This window comes from Kluyveromyces lactis (assembly GCF_000002515.2).
Source record: "Kluyveromyces lactis strain NRRL Y-1140 chromosome C complete sequence".
Classification (NCBI taxonomy): Eukaryota; Fungi; Ascomycota; class Saccharomycetes; order Saccharomycetales; family Saccharomycetaceae; genus Kluyveromyces; species Kluyveromyces lactis.
The window spans coordinates 1103149-1121790 of NC_006039.1; the positions used below are offsets into that span (position 1 = coordinate 1103149).

Here is an 18642-nt window from a genome sequence, read left to right on the forward strand (position 1 = left end):
TTTCCGTAAATCCGTCGATGGTCGTACCCTGTTTTTTTTTAAGTCCTTCTTCAATTAATTTTTGGGTCGCTTCTTACCTTTCAAAAACCATCATATGACGATGAGCTCTTCTGTTAAATACGATATCAGAATATATAATCATATCGCCAAATTTTTCAATGACTCTGATTTTCTAATATGAAAACTGAAATATTTAATTTTTTGATATTTTTTCAAGTATTTCTAATAAAGATGTCGTAATTTTTGCTACATCAGTAACGGAATACAGGTTAATCATGCTATGAAGTACCTGTGGAGAAGCTGCACTGAGGTTGTTGTAACACTTGGCATCCTTCCCAATGTATGATTTTTAAGGGATATGTAAACTTTGCGGCTAACAACAGTTGTGAAAGCAAAGATAATGATAAAACCGGATTGCTTTAATACATACATATGTATGAAAATAATAAAAATACCAATCTATAGTCATACTTAACTACAAATAAAGCAACGTATGACCTAGAGAATAACGTAACATGACATGAATGTGGGAAATAGATGGTGACTAATAAGATGCAAAATACTGGCAGCGGTAGATGAATTTCTACGTTCACAGTATAGCAAAGAATAGTTGCAAAAAAGAAGTTTGATAATAATACAGGATATACGAATCAGATTGGACCTGAAAGACCGATGAATCCGATTCGAAGCTGGTAAGAGAGTCAGGTTCACCGGGATAGAAGTTGACATTATAATATAGCCTCTCTAACATAAAAAAGGGGGAAAATGAACAGATAATACGTTATGTGAAAAATTCATCAAGCTCATCAGGAGAGAGAGATTCTGGGGTTGGAATTTCCTCCAGCAAAAAGCCATCTCTCAAAGAGCGTAACCATTGGCAGCTTTTTTCCTTTGTATGTTTCGTATAGTCTTGGCTGCTTGCCGCGGAAGCAAGTGGTGACGAAGCCTTCGAAGACCTTGGAGTTATAACAATAGGATTCTGCGTTACTACAGTTTTGAGAATTTCTGCAACGGTCTGCGCAGTCTCGGAACTTGTCGCAGTATTGTTTGAATCGTGGTGTTTAGATGAATTCCTTGAAAGTCTTGGAGTAGAACTAGCAATTGTTATGTATACAGGTTGTTGTTGTTGAACTTGACCCGCTTGTAACTCTAGAGAGTTTGAAACTTGCTCCATTTTCATCTTTTTGCCAGGACGATCTTGGCCCATAGACAATCTCTTACCTGTCAGGGTGATATGAGAATCTATGTCGAGATCATTAGACACATGAGACAAAGACAGCTCTTCCAATTTTGGTGTTAAGCTAACTGATACTGGTGAGGACATATAAGGGATGTTGAAATCATTAACAAAATTGCCCGCAGAGAAAGTAGATGATTTGAGACCACTCATAGCACTTGAACTTCTAGGGATTGCCCCATCCTTGTAATCTGTACTCTGTGATCCGTCAATTTCCATTCCTAAGTCTGAGGTGCTCTTAGCCAATTGCTTCTTAGATTTTGTCTTGTTCTTTCCCATTGGGTTTGAACCATTATCAGATAACTGAGTTGAAGCTGCAGCTAAAGCTGCAGCTGCAGCTTGAGCGTGTTTTTGATAGTCAGGTGCGAGAATACCGCGATAGATGTACACCATTCTTCTGGGAGATGCATCAGACCATTCACGAGAAAGAGCATAAGAAAGGCCCTTTTCACCCTTCTCAACTTTTTTGACATACGCATTCAGTTTTGCAGATATCAAGTTAGAGAGTTTTGTTGACAAATTGTTCATTTCAGGGTGCTTTTCCAATAATAAATCACATAACTGTTTGACAGTCATACCTTGTTGGCCTGGATCGCTTTCCCATAAAATGACAAAAATTGCGTACAACACATCATCTTCATTTAAGGTGGGGCCATTGTTTTCTGGTTTCGGTCTTTCTCCTGTCACTGGAATCGTTTTCGAAATGGAGACGACATCGGTTAACTGAGAAGAAGCAAGTGATCCATTAGAGTTCTTTTTCGCTTTCGAATCATGCTTCCCACTAGGCTTGGTTTTGTCAGACTCAGACTCTGGAAAAGCTTTGGCACTGTTAGCTAAAGTGCTTGCATCAAACAATGGCGACTTTGAATTTGCAATAAGTTCATCGTCCAGTGTAGGAATATCCAATGGTCTGGAATTTGCCAAGGCCATCTTGAAAAAGATAAATTAATGAAGGATATTTTTTGCAACTGAGTTAAAAATATTGACGGTTGGAAAAAATATAGATATTGTTAAAGAACTTTCAAAGAAAAGAACACTTCAACTTAACAATGTAAGGTCTGAGAAAAAAATGAAATAAAATATTGCTGTTGTGAATCAGTACCTTGGTGATGTTTCGATAAAAAAAAAGATAAAAGGGCCCAGAATAATTAATTAAAATCTCTTAGACACCAAAACAGGGAAATTATGAAGGAATTCTTGTATAAACTGCACTTACCAGTATGATAAATGTATTGGCAGCTATTCCAACCTACTTCTTGAGCCTGTATCAATAGATATATTTTCTCAATAAAAATATGTCGTTTCAGAGGGGAAAAACGACGCTGACACAACACAGGAACAGTTGGTAAGAAAAAAGAATTGCTAAAATCAAACACAAATGGGTTTACGGAACCGTCAAATGATCCTGACTCCAGTGTTATTTCCTAGATAATCCAGAAACAAAAAGACACCACGGCCGTCAAGTTAAGGTTTGGTTTTTTTTCAAAACTTAACGGACTTCTGATTCAAACAGATAGAGATAAAAAAAAGGCAGAACTATGAAGGATGCTAGCAGCTATGCGTTCCAACAAGATCGGCTTTTTCACTAGTTTGTATAACTGTCACTTTGGGTTTTCAATAATCAGTTAGCAAGAGTGGAATTGCAAGAAGTTCCACTCAAGTTGAATATGACTTAAATCGGATAAGTGACGAATTACGCAGAGAACGATTAGATTTTCAGATTGTCAAAAAAAAAAAAAAAGGAGATTCTGCGTGGGTTCCGATCAGAAAATAATATGGAAACAAGACCTTCTATTCAGCAGCAATTTATCTTGAGTGAGTGCATGATATCTTAATTTACCAGTACTTACTTAAAGTTTGCTTAGATATTCATCATATGCGTGCATATTAACTATTCATAGAAACAAGTCAAGGAAGGATTTAAGTTAACACCCATACATCACATGCGATGGAGTCATCTTAGTTGGGGATTTTCGCAGGAATTTCGATAACAAAAAGAACAAATTTCCTTATCTGGAAAACAGTCACAAGAGGGTGCCGCTTCGTGCCTTGTTTAAAGTCTGTCCGATTTTTGTCTTACGCGTTGCAAGGCATTCGAGATGCTGTCCATGTAACTGTTCCAGTAGCCATCCTTATACATGTTGTTAATGGAATTTCCAGTTGGTGGCATAAGCCAGTAATTTACAGCTACATGAATATCATGGCTGTCTTTATTACCGTCTGTTGACCCAAAAGAAGTGACTTCATGAAACCATCCGGTAGGAAGGAATAGCATTTCACCAGGCTTCAAGTCTATTGTCGTCCGATGAGCTGTGAAAAATTTGGGCCATTTTTTCCTAGCAAGTTCTTCAATATTGTTTCTTAATTCTTGATCTTCTATCTTGTCTAAATGAACCACGGTTGGTGGAATCGTAGAAAAGGAAGGCGGGTCTAATGTCGATTGATTATCGGTCGGCTTCTTGATGTCATTTTCCGATTCATTAGTTAGTATCATATTGTACTCTTTTCTATCTGGTTCTGGGATGTTTGGATCATCAAGCTTATACTGCGCATATTGTGTTTCAATAGCACCGTCGGCTCGTAGCTTATCCCATGTAGGTGCATTTTCGTTACGTTTGTAATTAATGATCCCAGTATCATATAAGTTGGCTACGTCTCCAACGGTGTACATCTTAGTGACATCTGACGGAGCAAACAAGGTAAACCTTTTACGGCCACTTACAGGAATATATATGTTATCGGCATGATCATGATGAAGTCCAGATGATGATCCACCTCCTGGAATATTTCGTCCAAGACCTAATTTTTCATCGTTCGGGTCGAAATTGCCAAGAAAACTTTGATCACTATCCTTTTCACTGGCAGATCCGACCCATATGTTTATTTGTTGGGGCACTAACTTCAAGAAGTGTAATTGCTCTGGAATTTCGTTTACTAACTTATCAAGCGGAGGTTGATATAGTTCCCTTACAGCAGCTAAATCGTCGGCACTTCCCTCTTCATTTCCATCATCACTGTCATCATTTTCTTGCATTTCCTCAAAATCATCGCGAAGGTCATTGAAATTTATTGAATCCACAGAGCCCACTTCCGAAACGTCATCTGGAAACATATTTCTCCCACATTCAGCGGAGTCTTCCTCCTCCGATTCTTCGTCGTCATCTAACGGCGTCTCTTCCTCATCTTGTGAACCTTCTCCCTCTATTTCGTGCTCAGCATATTGGGTTGTCAAATATAAATCGTGATTACCATTTTGTAATTTGTCTATAAAATCATGAAACTTCATGAACACTCTTTTGCTGCCAGATCCGAATCCACCGTTTGATTTCTGCTCTATTTGCAACACTTCATTATCTAACGTTTCTTTGATATTTTCCGGTTTCAAAAGATTCCAATTGAAATCTTTAGATGCCTGATTAAATTTACACGGCTTCCTCTTCTTCACATAATTCTCAAAAAAGTCTTCAATTCCTTCATTTGTTGTCGGAATGGGGATTGAATCTAATCTAATTCCGTCTTCAAGTATCTTATACCCATGATAACCCGATTCAATCGATACGGATGCATCTTTCGGTTTTTTCAATCCGGAATCAACAATTTCCGTGCCTGACCGTTTAGACATTTCTGAACCTTAAACTTTGGAGATAAACCCTTCTGCTTATCCGTGCATCCAGTTAGATAAATTCCTTTTTACCTTATCTCATTATTCATATCATGGAGCATCTCTTGACCTTAGTACGAAATTTCAAGCCATTATTATCAAAGAATAATCAGCTTATCGCAGAGCGTGAAAAACAAAAAAGAAAATTTGAATTATTACAACTGGGACCAGATATTGACATTACCTTGAAGATTACAAGAAGTCAGGTCAGCCTACTTGAGATTCAAGCAATACAATGCACGGTTAAACAGAAGAACGTACGAGTAGAATATTAAAGATAGTGTTTCTAAACAATCGAGACAGGGGAATAAGCCACCCTTTGCACGGTGACCCTTCATTGCCAGCTATCTGGAATAACTGTATATTTTTTCGTATTGTAGGAAACTCTACTTTTATACGAAAACATTGTGCTTTAAATAGCTCGGAGAACATAAACATCCATCTGTGTACATGGCACGTGGATATGACGTACAATCTTTTCTTTCGAAGCCAAAAAAAAATAAGGTTTCCGGACAGAAATATTATTCCGGAAATATGCATGAGCGGATGTCCCTTTGGGTTCGCACGAAAAAAAATTTCTAGATTGGAGATTCTTTTGGGATTACTACAGTAAGTGAATACCCTTTTTGGCAAAAACCATATCGGGAAATACCACTGGATTTCATTTAAACTGCACACCTGATATTAGGACTTGAGACAAAGCGGAGGGGTAAATGAGAATAGAAAAGTACTATCGTCCAGAATGTTGTGAGAGACTTTTCTATCTGTTTCATCATATTTTCTTGTTATTTACAAGGATGTTGTTGCCAGTGGAGAGAAATTGACTTTCATGATTTATATTTATCGGCAGATAAGCGCAAGCGAGAAAAAAGAAGTCTCGTGAAATATCATTGATAGCCTATTCATTAACACAACAACGATAGTAGTGTAGTGGTAGTACTACTACTCATACTACACAGTATTTCTTGCTATTTGATAGGGATGGCTAACGACTCAAAAAACCTCTTGGATTTGTATCTTAATATTGCTCTTTTCAATTGACACACCAGGTGAGAAAATTTGTTGCTTTTATGTCGTCTTGCCATGACACATGATACCAGGTCGAAGTGATCTATGCGATTAACTTTCTGTGATCAGAAGTTGAGCTCTTAGGTCAATGGAAGCAAATTTGAGTTCGTTAGATAGTAAGGTTAAAAATAGATCAAATATCAATTTTGTATGCTAAAAAAGTGTTTAACACTATTCTTCTCTATGTAAGTGATATGAATGGGTTTATCGAGATTAACAGTCTTCGTGTTAACATTCTCCAACTTTCCCTCTTTTGACATGCTGGATGGGCTCTTGTTCGAAGAAATCGATATCCATGGTTGATGAATCTCTCTTGAAATGTCTTCTGAACGATCCGCTCGGGTGATGTGACGATGATGTTGGTAATGACGGCCTGGAGGATTTGGCCAATGTCGGTGTGGAGGGAGTAGTCGTAGGAGTAGGGGGGATTTGCATCCATCTCATTGAATCCATTTGGAGTGATTTTGGGGACAGACGATCTTTATGATTGTAATCCGGTACCAATGGGGACATCAATGTAGAATATTCAATTCTTGACAAGTGATCTTTCCAATATGTCTTATAGGAGAATAGACACTTCAAAATTGGATGCTGAACATCGTTGACATAATACCTAAGCTTGAAACTAGATGGAATATCAGCAACGTTGATTACTTCCAATATGGACTTCATTAGATTGATTAGTTTCGGGTCTGGTTTGTCATTGGACATCATTGTTTCGAAGTTAACAAAGGTATTAAACTTGGAGGACAATAGTGCATATTTCGTGATAGATAAGCACGCCAGAGCAATGGAGCTAGAAGAGTTAGTGAATGAGAGGGTTGGGTTGAAGCAACAAAGCTGGCATAGTATCAACGCTCCAAGTTTCATGGCAGAACAATCTGTTTCGTTGTTTTGGAACGTATTTCCCCTTACCAAGATATCCAAGAAAGAATCCAAACTGGGTCCGTGACACATTGTCCAGTTGAGACTCTGACAAATGTGAAGTTCCATTTCCTTGAATTGCTCTTTGGTATATTGGTTGCAACATAAGCTTTGTAAAGTAGGTAATGAAGGAATTTTTTGCTTTTTGTCCGTGTATTTAGATGCCAACCATAGAGAACATAAACCTAAAAGTTGGTAAGTAGAAGACTTGACGATGATTTTAGAACAATATCTATCGATAATATTAAAACATAGGAAAAGAGTTGGTGTTGAAAGTTTCAATCTGATGTGACAGCACATGATGAAATCAAAAATCAAGGATCTCATTTGAAAATTGATTTCAGGTTGGGACTTAAAACATTTCATAGAAACTGTTGTGCTGGATTCATTTTCAACCAATCTAGAGAAGATTGTGGATGCATTTTCATTAATCGTAGCTTTGTGAGATTTCAATTCCATCTCAATCAAATTTGGATTAGAAGCTTTCTCATTCCAAATCGACCTTCTTATGCAATTCATATAGTTTGAATCTACCATGGTCAGATTTGACATCATGTATAAATAAAAATAGATTGTATTTGTTTAAGTGAACTTTATTTTGAACAAAGAGAATATCAAAGGAGTATTGTAGAAGGGCAGATAATTCTATTTCACAACTAAAGCCACAATGTATTGAGAATTGAGGGAAGATAAGAGAAAACGAATAAAAAATTGGGACAGACCAGCTGAATGACTCAAACGTAACAAAACGTTTAGCCGTTAAAGTGTAATGTAGTGCGACGTTCTACTTTTTGTTATTCTACCCTGAGACGATTGTAGATCGACTATGAGGATTCAATTAACAAGCAAAAGAGTGATTCTTTTCTATAATCTTTGCGGGGTAGTTGTTATGAAAGTCTTCCTCTGTTTAGCGATAGAAAAAGTGAAAGCAAGAAACAACTTGATATGAGCAGACCGGATGTTAGGATTGAGTATCAGGTTTTATAACGGAGATCAGATTCTTAACAATGATACAGTCAAAGAAATAACCTCTGCAGCGGCCAGGATATGCGAATATGATATGATGGTGGATGAAAGAAAGCAAGTGTGTTGTATGGATGAAAGAAAAATTTGAAGCGAATGAAAAGTTAATAACTGTTTATTCTTCAAAAGTTTTATCGAGGATCTTCTGTACCAGCAAAAGTAGTGAGTGGGATGGGAATGCAGTAGTGAAAAAGCTTATTAAATTATAATCACTGAACTAGAGTAATTAGACAGAAATAAGTGTAGTGAAAGAAAAAGTACCTCTTGATAACAGTCTTCTCTATTTCGAATGGTATTGAAGAAAGAACGTGAAATGGGATGTAGTTTGAAGCGGTGCAATTGGCAATGAGGACTTCCTATAACAATCTTAAGAAACCTATTACTCAAACACTTAAGACAAAGCCCCAAAAAACTGAAGGAAAAAAAAAGTGTAAAGAACAGCAGTAATACCAAAATAAAAAAAAGGAGAGGATGGGAGTAGCAATTACCTGAAGCTATGATTAGGCTCCCACTAAAGTATTGTTCTTGGACACTGTAGTATATCAACAGTATCTAATATGAGAAACAGTAGTGAAGTTTCTAACAACAAAGTAGAGTGAAGTGGAAGGCCAACTTTCTTTGATCCAATATATAAATGAATATATTTTAACAAAATGTATCAACCAAATCGAAAGAGGAATAGAGAGAGGAAAAAAATGTATGTGTGGGCTATTATTGGCTGGCTGGCTGCTGACCGTCTATCTTCTCTATCTGTCCGTAAGTCTCCCTATTACTGCGCACTGTATGGGAGTGAGTAAAAACGGCAGTGGAAGATGAAGAAGAAGAACAAGAAGAAGAAAATATGTAACAGGGCAGCACCATGACATACAAGCACATAGGCCCGATAATAAAAAAGTATATACCAATGCAAGAAGCAGTCGTAGTATTAAAATACCACCACTAAAAAGAAAATGCACACCAGTTCCCAAGAGAGTGATCGAGAAAAAAAAAAAAGGAACTGAGCCTTCACCAGCGGATCAGAAAATGAAGAAGATTAGAATAGGGTATACGCGTGGTTTGCCAATTGCCCAAGCAAGGGCCACAAGCAAATAGCAATTATGGAGGAAGCACACAGTGAAAAGAAAAAAAACACATTCTTTCGGTCAGATGCCATCGGTTGCTTTTACTATAGGAGGGGGTGTAACAGCAGATAATTATAGATCCTAGATCCGGATTTTAAGAGCATATACAAATTTTACACAACCCTAACCCAAGGCTCGATAGGACGAATATCTTAAGACACACCTGAAGCCGAAAAAAAAATAAAGGTTATCACTCTAAGCCAGACTGAGTGAACGTTTTCTTTTTCGGTATAGGGATGAGATATCTCCTCAGACCTATTTCAGAATATTATAGGGCGGAAAGCCCTTGTCTTACCCAATAAAGATTTAAAATTTTACAAGCTTGAGCGGATTATCGCCTACGGTGGTGATCGAAGAGCACACCCACACATACCTTCACACAAAGCAAGGCACTTCGATCGTATCACAAATTGAGAATAAGAAAAAATAAAAAAAAAAAAGTCAACTACAACCACTCTCGTCTCCAGGGCAAAGCACAAAATCTTCCTGCTACAGTATGTTAGAAGGCAAAAAAATATGAGATCAGAACGAAAATAGTAAAAACCGAAAGAGTTAAAAAGCTGTAAAACTAGTAAAACAAGCAAAACTAGCTGGAATTCTTTCGATGTAGGGTTTCAGGTATACAGATTGGATCGTACTTTGACTGTTCTTTCTATTTCAAACTGAGACTAGCGCATGGTGGTTTATTTGTCTTTTTACTAGTTTTCGGGTTTCGGTGGTGCTGAAGGTTGCTCCTTGTATGTGTGAAAAAGAGAAACGAAAACTGAGATAGGTCTTGATATCTTATTCACAATCGAATTTAGGGCAAAATTATCATGGGGTCGCCTTATATTGTGACTTTTCCCTATTTACTGTGTAATTTTATTTTTAAAGTTTGAGTTAGCCCTATACTCCATCCGTGCTATTTTTTTTCTCGAACTGCTTATCGGCAAAGGAACAAGGTGGTCCAGGGTGATCTTAAGAGTACATTTAATTTTTTTTTTTTGCAAATGAAGTGAGGGGACTAGTCAGGGCATGAGTGATTCCTATGTTTTGCTCAATGGTATCGTATAGTCGAGCTTCATCCTATTATGGATTAGGGTTCCGTTTCAAGACCGAAATCAAGACTTGAGATGTTCAGAAGCTGTATATTTCTTTTCATGTCAGTTCTCAGTTTGAAGTATCGCAAGACGGCCATAATTTAGATTTGCTTTCCATTCCATTGTACACAACCTTATTTTGGCTTTCCAATTGATGCGGGTATGCCTTAACTTAAAGTTTTTTGAGGTTTTATTCAGCCCACTAGTTAGCCACGTATAGTTTTTTTCAGGACAAAACTGGAAACTATGATGCAATTCATCGATTGAATAGGAGACTTTTCCGCTTTTGCATAATATCTGCCACGCAGAATCCGAATTGAATATTAAAGATCTTTGAAGGTGAGCTTGAGTAAATAAACCTTTTACATGTATCCTGCCTGTTGCAGAAACCTTCTTTTTCCTCTATATTATGTTTTGTGAGGGTCACCGTAAATAATGTGTGCTTCTAACGCGCTTTTATTTTTCTAGACCTTGAAGCCCTAAAGGTCCGTGACCTTTCATATCCTTCTGTTCTGTGAGGCAATTGACTACCATCGTTCGCGTATCGTTGACGTATCATACAGTTCACCCCTGCACCCTCATACTGCCGTTTCCTAAAAGTCCAGTCAAAAGGAAATCCGGTTGCCGCCGAGACTTTCGTTATGAACTTTATGTATGTATGTACGGATGTGTATCCCAGCCATTGAGTACTGGAATCGTTCGGTCCTCGTTTCAGTGTGGTTTTCACTTGCATTCTCAAAATTTGCTGTTGGCAATTGAGTACCATGGGAAATAAAAAACAATTGAACTTGCTCTTCATGCATAATGTTAATGCACCCCAGTATTTCAGCAAAATGATCGCAATCATACAATGCTGGTAAGCCCTAAGCAATATATATAGATCTAGGTACTTATAACTGTAAGTATTTGGAGGGATTGCTGTTTAATTAGGTCTGTTTTTTTGTTTTATGTTAATCTTGAGTGCTATGTATCCTTATTTTCATCGTGCTGAACGCTGTTCTTTAAAAAAAAAAAAAAAAAAAGATAAGCTACTTAACGTCCGTTATCACGAAGAAAATACACCAAGGAAAAAACAGAGCCGTTCCGTTATGCATGATGTTGATTCGATTTTCATGCATGTAGATGTATCGCCATTTATCTTATACTAAATTTCCGTAGGAAGCAATCAAGAAGCAAATTTTCTTCCTCCATTTTCCCCTTGTAGTAGTTTATTTTCTCAGCAGACTTGCGGAAAGATAAAAAGAATCGGAAGACATGTGGTGGGACACAGTAACAGATAATAAACCGGGTAGTTCCTGCAGCTGTCATCTATGGAAATAGAACAGGTGAGACTCGTCTGAATGAATCTTGCTACATAGTACATATCCGTTTCTCAATAGCAACATTTGCGGCAATGGCAATAAAAGGTTTATTTGCCTCATTTGAGATTGAGCTTTTTGGTGGTTCCCGCTTTCCCCTTGCCAACTTGGAACGATTGACTACCATCTTATAATGTTACTCTAGCCCTCAGCTCCGAAGGTTGAGATTCATACTGGTTATTCACTCAAATGTTGTGATCTTAGGATACTGGTGGCGCGCAAGGGAGTTATTATTATCGGGACTCTCAAGAAGACACTCATTTCCCATCTAGGATTTTGCCTTACTCTTTTTAGGTTGGTATTTTCCATTTTTTTAAAAAAAAAAAATAATTATAGGATCTGATATCCTGTGGTTCAAAACCCAGAAGGGTTGACCCTAACAGGCTCCTTTATGAAATCACCTTTTGCTCTATACTGGGTACTCGAAGAGTTAATTTCTGGCCAAGTTACTGCGGAAAGAAGGCGATATAGCTTCATCAGTTAATTCTGATTCAAATTCTATTAACCTATCATGTATGACTGCCAACTGACGATGTCTTGTTATTCTTCCGTTCACATGTAGAGGGTGCGCTCATGCCTATTGCTGAAAAATTCGACATTGGGGACTTTGGGATTCGAACTACCGCCAATATACTCATGAAGGGTTTTGATGGTATTTTTTTCATGAACAATTCGATGTGATGTCTGGGTTGTGGTGATACTGTGAAAGTAATGGCCTCTTTGAAGGGAAATGGTTACGAAGCTTTAGCTTGTTGAAGGTGAAATATCATCATCGTGTTACATGACTTGCAAAAATTTTAGCAATGGTGATCTTTAACTGTGATATCTTTAAATCATCCAACAAAAGTATGCAAAACGAAGCGAACATATCTATCGGCTGCTCCTTCAAGTTAAACAGAAGGTCTGCTTTGTGTCATTTTTAGTAGATAGGCATCTCTGTTAAGCAATCCAGGATGCTCTCTGTCAGAATTTCTGCCAGGCAATGTTCTGTGCGCGGATTGGCAACTCAAGCGAACAATGTTTCTCAACCAGCTAAAGACAACGCAACTAACGGCAGCGATGCTGCAACTGAGAAAAAGGGAACAGCTAGATATCAACGAATTCAGCCTTCGGTGGCCCTAAATAGTTTGAAAACTAAATTATCGAATGATTTCCAGAAGCAGCAACCAGCTCAAAAAATATACTCTCAGTTCCAATCGGATCTACAACAATTAATTTCTGAGCAGCAAGTCAATCCAAGACATTTCGTTAACAGCTCTATCTGTAACTCCGTTTTGGCAAAGTTGATTCTCCAAAGTAAGTCCGAACTTGATGGTCAAAGCATCGGTGAATCTGCTTCAATTCCACCAACACCATTTGAGATTTTGGAAACTTACTTAAAATACAATCTAGCACGTCATCAACACTTCATTATAGTGTTAAAACAGTTTTTAATTGACCTACAACCAAAGGAAGCTATCAATCTGTGGATTTCCTTTCTAGAGCACGCTAAACAAATGCCATTGAATAACACTGGAACATCGCAAGTCCAGGCTTTAACATCAATTGCTTATTTGATGTTATCCAAGGAAAGTAATTCTGCACCAGATGTCAATGTCCTTACCCAATTACTTAATATTACTCCTAGCAAAGTACCGTTCCTCGCAATTGAACAGGAGATTAAGTCCCTGGGATTAACAGCTACCACAAAAGACGAATTACTAAAATCATTCGATGATTTGTTACTCCAATGGTTTACCGCTGATAAAGACGCCTTCATAAATGAATTCTTGAAAAACTCTAATGATCTCAAGCTAATTACTTATTTGTGGAAACAGTATTTAAAGTTGGCAACGAAAGACTTCACAACGTCAAATCAGGAAATTCCCGGAGCCTTCATGATAAAACTAGCGCAATTGGATAGGAGTTTAGATGCTGTGAAAATCATGACACAACTAAAAGAGGCATCTGCTGACTTCAAACCATCTGTTTCATTATACAACTCCTTGCTTCAGACAGTTGCTTATATCCCCGCATTCGGTAAAGAAGCTCAATCTATTAAATTAAACAGAATACAAGCTATTTGGAACTCATACATTAAATCCAGTGGAAACATTACAGTGGCTAGTTACAAGGCGATGTTAGAAGCACTAATTATCGCAGGACATTTCAAAACGGTGGAGTCCTTCTGGACGTTGGATGTCCCCGATGACGTGAAGGCTAATTCAGAAATCTCCGACATCTACCTAAAAAATTTCTTTGCTTCCGTTAAGAAAGTGCACTTTTCCCAATTAAAATCTAAAATTCCAAGCAAAGTTCATAATTTGGAATTAGCAAATACAATTCTTTTAGCAATGGTACATTCTGATGCCTCTGTGGGAGATATCGACTCCTTTTATTCTCACACTTTCCAATCGACCGAAGGAATTAAACCCAATGATAAAACTTTGGCAATTAAGTTAAGGGCAAACTTGGCTGCTTTCGGCGATTCCAAAAATGAAAGCATTTTAGGAACAATTGGTTTATCTGCAAACTCTCCAACCGCTACTCTGGTCATCGAAGAATTTTTGAAAATATGTGAAAATGAGGAATCAGCAACAGCTCTTTTGAAGGCTTTAAACATCGATAACAAGTCAAATGACTCTGCTAAAAAAGTGAGCAACTTTTTGGACTACTATTTGCAGCATGGCAACTGGGAGTATGCAGAAGAATTATTCAAGAAGTACTTGACGGACAATGTCAAATCACCATCATCGGTCAACTATAGATTATTCAACTCGATGTTCAAGGGATTTTCTGAGTTAAGTATCACCAGAAATGATACTGGGTTTGTTTCCAAACAACAAGTGTACTGGGAACTCTGTCAAAGAATCCATAATAGGATATTCAACGAGTGCGTTATTTCCACTCTAAAATCTGTATCCGCCTTGTCCAGGAGAAACGCTGAATTCAGCGAAAACGAGTTGGATTTCATTAACAATACCGTCTTACCTTACTTGGTAAAGCTGAAAATTGAAAATAGCTTCAAGCTACAGAATCCAAAATATCTGCAAAATATGAAATCTAATGACAAGATTCACATTCCTAAAGAACTGTTATGAATGGAAGCTACCTGTACATATATTATAACTGTAAATAGTAGACCTCAGCAATGAAACTCGTATGTCTCTAAAACGACAAATCAATTGACCTTGTTTTGATTCTAGATTATATAAACATCATGGGACACTGTTGATTAGAAAGCCATTAAGTGTTTCATTAAATAGAAAATGCGGTATAAATATTTATCGAGGAACATAACTCAAAAAAAAAGAGAGGATAAACCTGATAGGAGTAGATATCGATCAGGTAAAGAGCATCATATCAGTCGGTCTGTTCAAAGAATGGATGTATATCGAAAATCTGAAATCATTTTTGGTCCTTTTCGTTGAAATATTTCTCGAGTGTTGGAGCCATCCACCTTTCAAATCTGTCCTTGGCGTTTCCAAAATTATCTAAAGCCGGTCTGACATCTAAATTGAAGGTTGGAAGACCTTCTTCGTCATCAGGACCTCCATAGAAATCAATAATATAACGAACCTTACGATATCCAGGGTTTTCAGTGTCAGAGGATGTGGGATCAGGTCTCAGGACAATCCAGTCATGTCTATCGAACGGCAATTCACTTGAAAAGTAACCGGGGAAAAGAGTACCAAAAATGTTGAAACATCTTGCCCTAGGTGAAAGCTGGTCTGGTTTACCCATAAATTGTAGTAGCTTTGGATAAGTGTGTGTTTTATCGGTATACTTTTTTTCCCAGTCCAGTATTTCTTGCCAACATCCCTCATTCAAAAAGTTGTGAACAAATACCATAGACTCGACAGCATCTTCAGGAATTTCCTCCCCAGTAAATGGGTCAATCTTACCCTTTCTCACCATTGCATTGTACATCTGCTGCGGAGAAGGATATTCCCAAAATTCATCATCGGCAGTCTTACCCTTTGGTATGGAACTAACGGTACGCTCCGTTGGTAGATCGAGTTTTTGACCAGACTGTTTGACATCAGTCAAGGCGATAGGAATGTTGTTCAAAGGATTTAAGCCATGATTACCTTGATCAGACAAGACTGGACAACCACCTTCCGTACCGGTGGGTTTATCTGTGGTCTTCTTATCATGAAGAACAGGGCATGCGGAAACATCGCTTCCCTTAGGTTTATCGTGCATCACAGGGCACGCAGAAATATCTCCAGAAATTGGAGTAGCATTAGTTGACGCTGTGCTTAGCTTGTCAGCCCAGAACCAACCCATCTTCGTTGACGTTTTCGCTTTCAGACTCCGTGTGATGAGCCTTGCTTGATTGAGAATCTTATGGTTAATAATACCCGACATTTCTTTTCCTTATCAAAGCTGGAGGAAAAAGAAGGAAAAAAAATCAGGACATTACCCGGATCTCGTGAAGCTGGTAGAATATCGCGTGGCCGTGGGCCTTGAAACCATTGAGAGAGGACTGCAGAAGTTCGTCACCTGTTGGCGAGCGCCCTTCGGTTGCAGAGGTAGGTTATAACTTATGTACTTCGGATGCCCCGTACCAATACAGTCATATCAATCGTGTACCTCATGCAATATTTCCTTTTTTTTCTCTGTAATACCCGTAATCGAATCAATATGTTTCCTTAGAAAATGATCATCAAAAATAAGCTTCATAGTAAATCTAGTAATAAATAGGAAAGCCCAACGCTGTTTCGACTTGGTTTCAAAAGATCTACTGGAGAGTTCTAACCAAAGTTTTGTACTCTCGACTTAGATCAGCTGGTATTAACGTACTGTGCCATGGATAACCATACGGAATTACTGACATCACTCAGGCAAGGTCAAAATGGAAATCCCCCGATGCACCCTGTTAATAAAGAGATTTATCAGAAGGATAACACAGCAGTTTCATTAGCTGATCTTGGTTTGTCTTCAATAACAGATGATGCTGTTGAGCTGCTTCAACTAGTTGAGAACCTTTCTTTGCACCAGAATAACTTAACACAGCTTCCCGGATCCTTTAAAAAGTTGACAAATCTTCGAACCATCGATCTTTCTGATAACAGATTCAATGATATTCCTCCATCGTTAATGCAATGCCTTCGATTAGAAAAAATAAATCTTTCTAACAACAACATATGGCAGCTACCTCAAGAATTTCCAGAGACATGGTGTGATAACCTTGTTACACTCTCATTGAGGAACAACAATCTAACATCCATCAAGACACTATTTCCTATAATATCCCAGTTAAAGAATCTACGAGTCCTTGAACTAGATGGGAATAATTTTCCAAATGATGTTATCGAGAAGGTTCTACAAGGTTTTACTAGTTCCAAGTGCTCTGCGGAAGAATACTGGGTTATAGCCTTAAGAAAATTCTTCAGTGACAATACCGTTTCACAAACACCGGCAGTTACAACTCTGGATCCACAACAAAAGATAGCAAGGGCTGCGAAACGAATGGGCTTTATTGGAAATTCACATGATTCGGAAGACAATGAGAATAATCTCACGTCTCCCCAGAGCGATCTTGATCTTTACTCTCATTCAAAATTCAACGAATACTTCAAAAGATTATCTGTTCTGCCAGAGGAACCCAATTTGCAAGAGGTAGAAGAGGAAACAGATGAACAGAATTATAAAGAATTACTACAGACACATCATGAAAAGAAAAGAAAATCTATGGAAAATGTTGTGCTAGCTTGCAGGAAACTTTTGTTCACTTTCACTGAGTGTCAGCAAAACATTAGGAAGATAACATCGCTATGTTCTGAAAAGACCATTTCGGTTAATGTTGTGTCACAGCTTTACAGTCTCAAGTCTCATATTGATAATTTAGTTGAAGTCTTGGAACAATTTGAAAATAATAGTCAACAAAATGATCCTTCAATAACGCAAAGTCAGTTCCTTCATCATGATGTTTTGATACGACTATGTTTGACCATACTTTCTATATTCAAAAAGATTTTTGTTCAACTTCGAAAGAACTTCACTGCATTTTTTGGCAATAACGACGTGTTTTTTTTAAGGGTGTTCTACATGAACATATTATGTTCGTATACTGAAATATTCAACGCCTGGAAACTACTTGTTTTGGATAACCAGGAAATGATGAAAAAGAAAAAGCTAGCCAGAACGCATTCAGTTCATTCTATGAACATGGCTCAGTACCAAAAGTATTTAAACAGCAGGCAAAAATCGTCTTCTGCTATTAATCGATCTTCTTCTCTGAGTGGCGTCTCTTCCCAACAGTCTGCAATTAATGTCAACACACCAGGTATAAATGGTCCTTATGCGAATCAAAATGGCCAACAGGTTACCCCGCCAATTAATCCAACATCTTTCACGACTACACCGATATCTGAAGTTTCAACAACACCGCCTATACTAGATTCTTCACCGAAACCACCTCGCAGTCTAAATTACAGTGAGCAATCAACTGCCTCCACAGTCACACAAGGTGCCGCACCCACCGATACCTCCAATATCCCCTCACAAGCACTTGCAGATAAGGATATAGACCTGCAGCTATACCATACGTTGAATACAGTTATTGATATGGTTAACGTTGTATATTCACAATTGACGCAGGCAATAACAAAGTCAGCAATAGCTAGTACTACCTCCGATCAGCTTTCAATAACTCCTACGGTTGCTGCAAAAACAAAAGAATTGACAGATACTTGCTTCCAATCCATGGAGTTATCGAAAGTGTTAAAAAAACGACTAAATGTGATTTCCAATAGTGATATTGACACATATTTGGTTACTAAAGAAAAGCTCAAAACTTGGGAAGATATAAATGCATTTTTGAAGTCAATCATAGCTATTCTAGCCAACACAAAGGAAATCATGAGTGATCTGCCGACTTTGAATGACGTGAGGCCTAATCTAGCCTCTTTAGCTAAAATTACAAAGGATGTTACTGTTATACTCGATCTAAGCTCTTACAAAAGTGCTTCCATTACCAATCAGCAGTCATCCTCAAACCCTTCATATGTTGGTGCAAGTTCTGTTGATGCGCCATCACAACAGCAAAATCACACAACGAATCAAGGATCACCGGCAGGTCAGCATGGAGATACCACGGATCATACAGCTTCGAATATAATAACACCATTATCTACGCCTTCGCTGGTGACTTCTCACAATGTGAATCCATTTGATCAACTGTGAT

General features: G+C 37.9%; 7 protein-coding genes across 7 annotated transcripts; 2 read left to right on the plus strand and 5 right to left on the minus strand.

The window, feature by feature from the left end:
• Positions 1 to 781: 781 nt before the first annotated feature.
• Positions 782 to 2167, minus strand: GDS1 (Gds1p; the record flags this gene model as incomplete). Its single annotated transcript, XM_452780.1, has 1 exon — positions 782 to 2167. The coding sequence occupies one exon, from the start codon at positions 2165 to 2167 to the stop codon at positions 782 to 784; it is 1386 nt and encodes a 461-aa protein (XP_452780.1).
• A 1123-nt stretch (positions 2168 to 3290) lies between these two features.
• KLLA0_C13035g (uncharacterized protein) lies at positions 3291 to 4859 on the minus strand (the record flags this gene model as incomplete). The annotated part of the gene is made up of 1 exon (XM_452781.1): positions 3291 to 4859. One exon carries the CDS (start codon positions 4857 to 4859, stop codon positions 3291 to 3293), a length of 1569 nt encoding a protein of 522 aa, XP_452781.1.
• A 1335-nt stretch (positions 4860 to 6194) lies between these two features.
• On the minus strand, positions 6195 to 7445 carry CLN3 (cyclin CLN3; the record flags this gene model as incomplete). Its single annotated transcript, XM_452782.1, has 1 exon — positions 6195 to 7445. One exon carries the CDS (start codon positions 7443 to 7445, stop codon positions 6195 to 6197), a length of 1251 nt encoding a protein of 416 aa, XP_452782.1.
• Positions 7446 to 10558: 3113 nt separating this feature from the next.
• On the minus strand, positions 10559 to 10960 carry KLLA0_C13079g (uncharacterized protein; the record flags this gene model as incomplete). Its single annotated transcript, XM_452783.1, has 1 exon — positions 10559 to 10960. The coding sequence occupies one exon, from the start codon at positions 10958 to 10960 to the stop codon at positions 10559 to 10561; it is 402 nt and encodes a 133-aa protein (XP_452783.1).
• Positions 10961 to 12424: 1464 nt separating this feature from the next.
• On the plus strand, positions 12425 to 14551 carry MSC6 (Msc6p; the record flags this gene model as incomplete). The annotated part of the gene is made up of 1 exon (XM_452784.1): positions 12425 to 14551. One exon carries the CDS (start codon positions 12425 to 12427, stop codon positions 14549 to 14551), a length of 2127 nt encoding a protein of 708 aa, XP_452784.1.
• Positions 14552 to 14858: 307 nt separating this feature from the next.
• CYC3 (holocytochrome c synthase CYC3) lies at positions 14859 to 15821 on the minus strand (the record flags this gene model as incomplete). Its single annotated transcript, XM_452785.1, has 1 exon — positions 14859 to 15821. One exon carries the CDS (start codon positions 15819 to 15821, stop codon positions 14859 to 14861), a length of 963 nt encoding a protein of 320 aa, XP_452785.1.
• Positions 15822 to 16262: 441 nt separating this feature from the next.
• SOG2 (Sog2p) lies at positions 16263 to 18641 on the plus strand (the record flags this gene model as incomplete). Its single annotated transcript, XM_452786.1, has 1 exon — positions 16263 to 18641. One exon carries the CDS (start codon positions 16263 to 16265, stop codon positions 18639 to 18641), a length of 2379 nt encoding a protein of 792 aa, XP_452786.1.
• Position 18642: the final 1 nt, after the last annotated feature.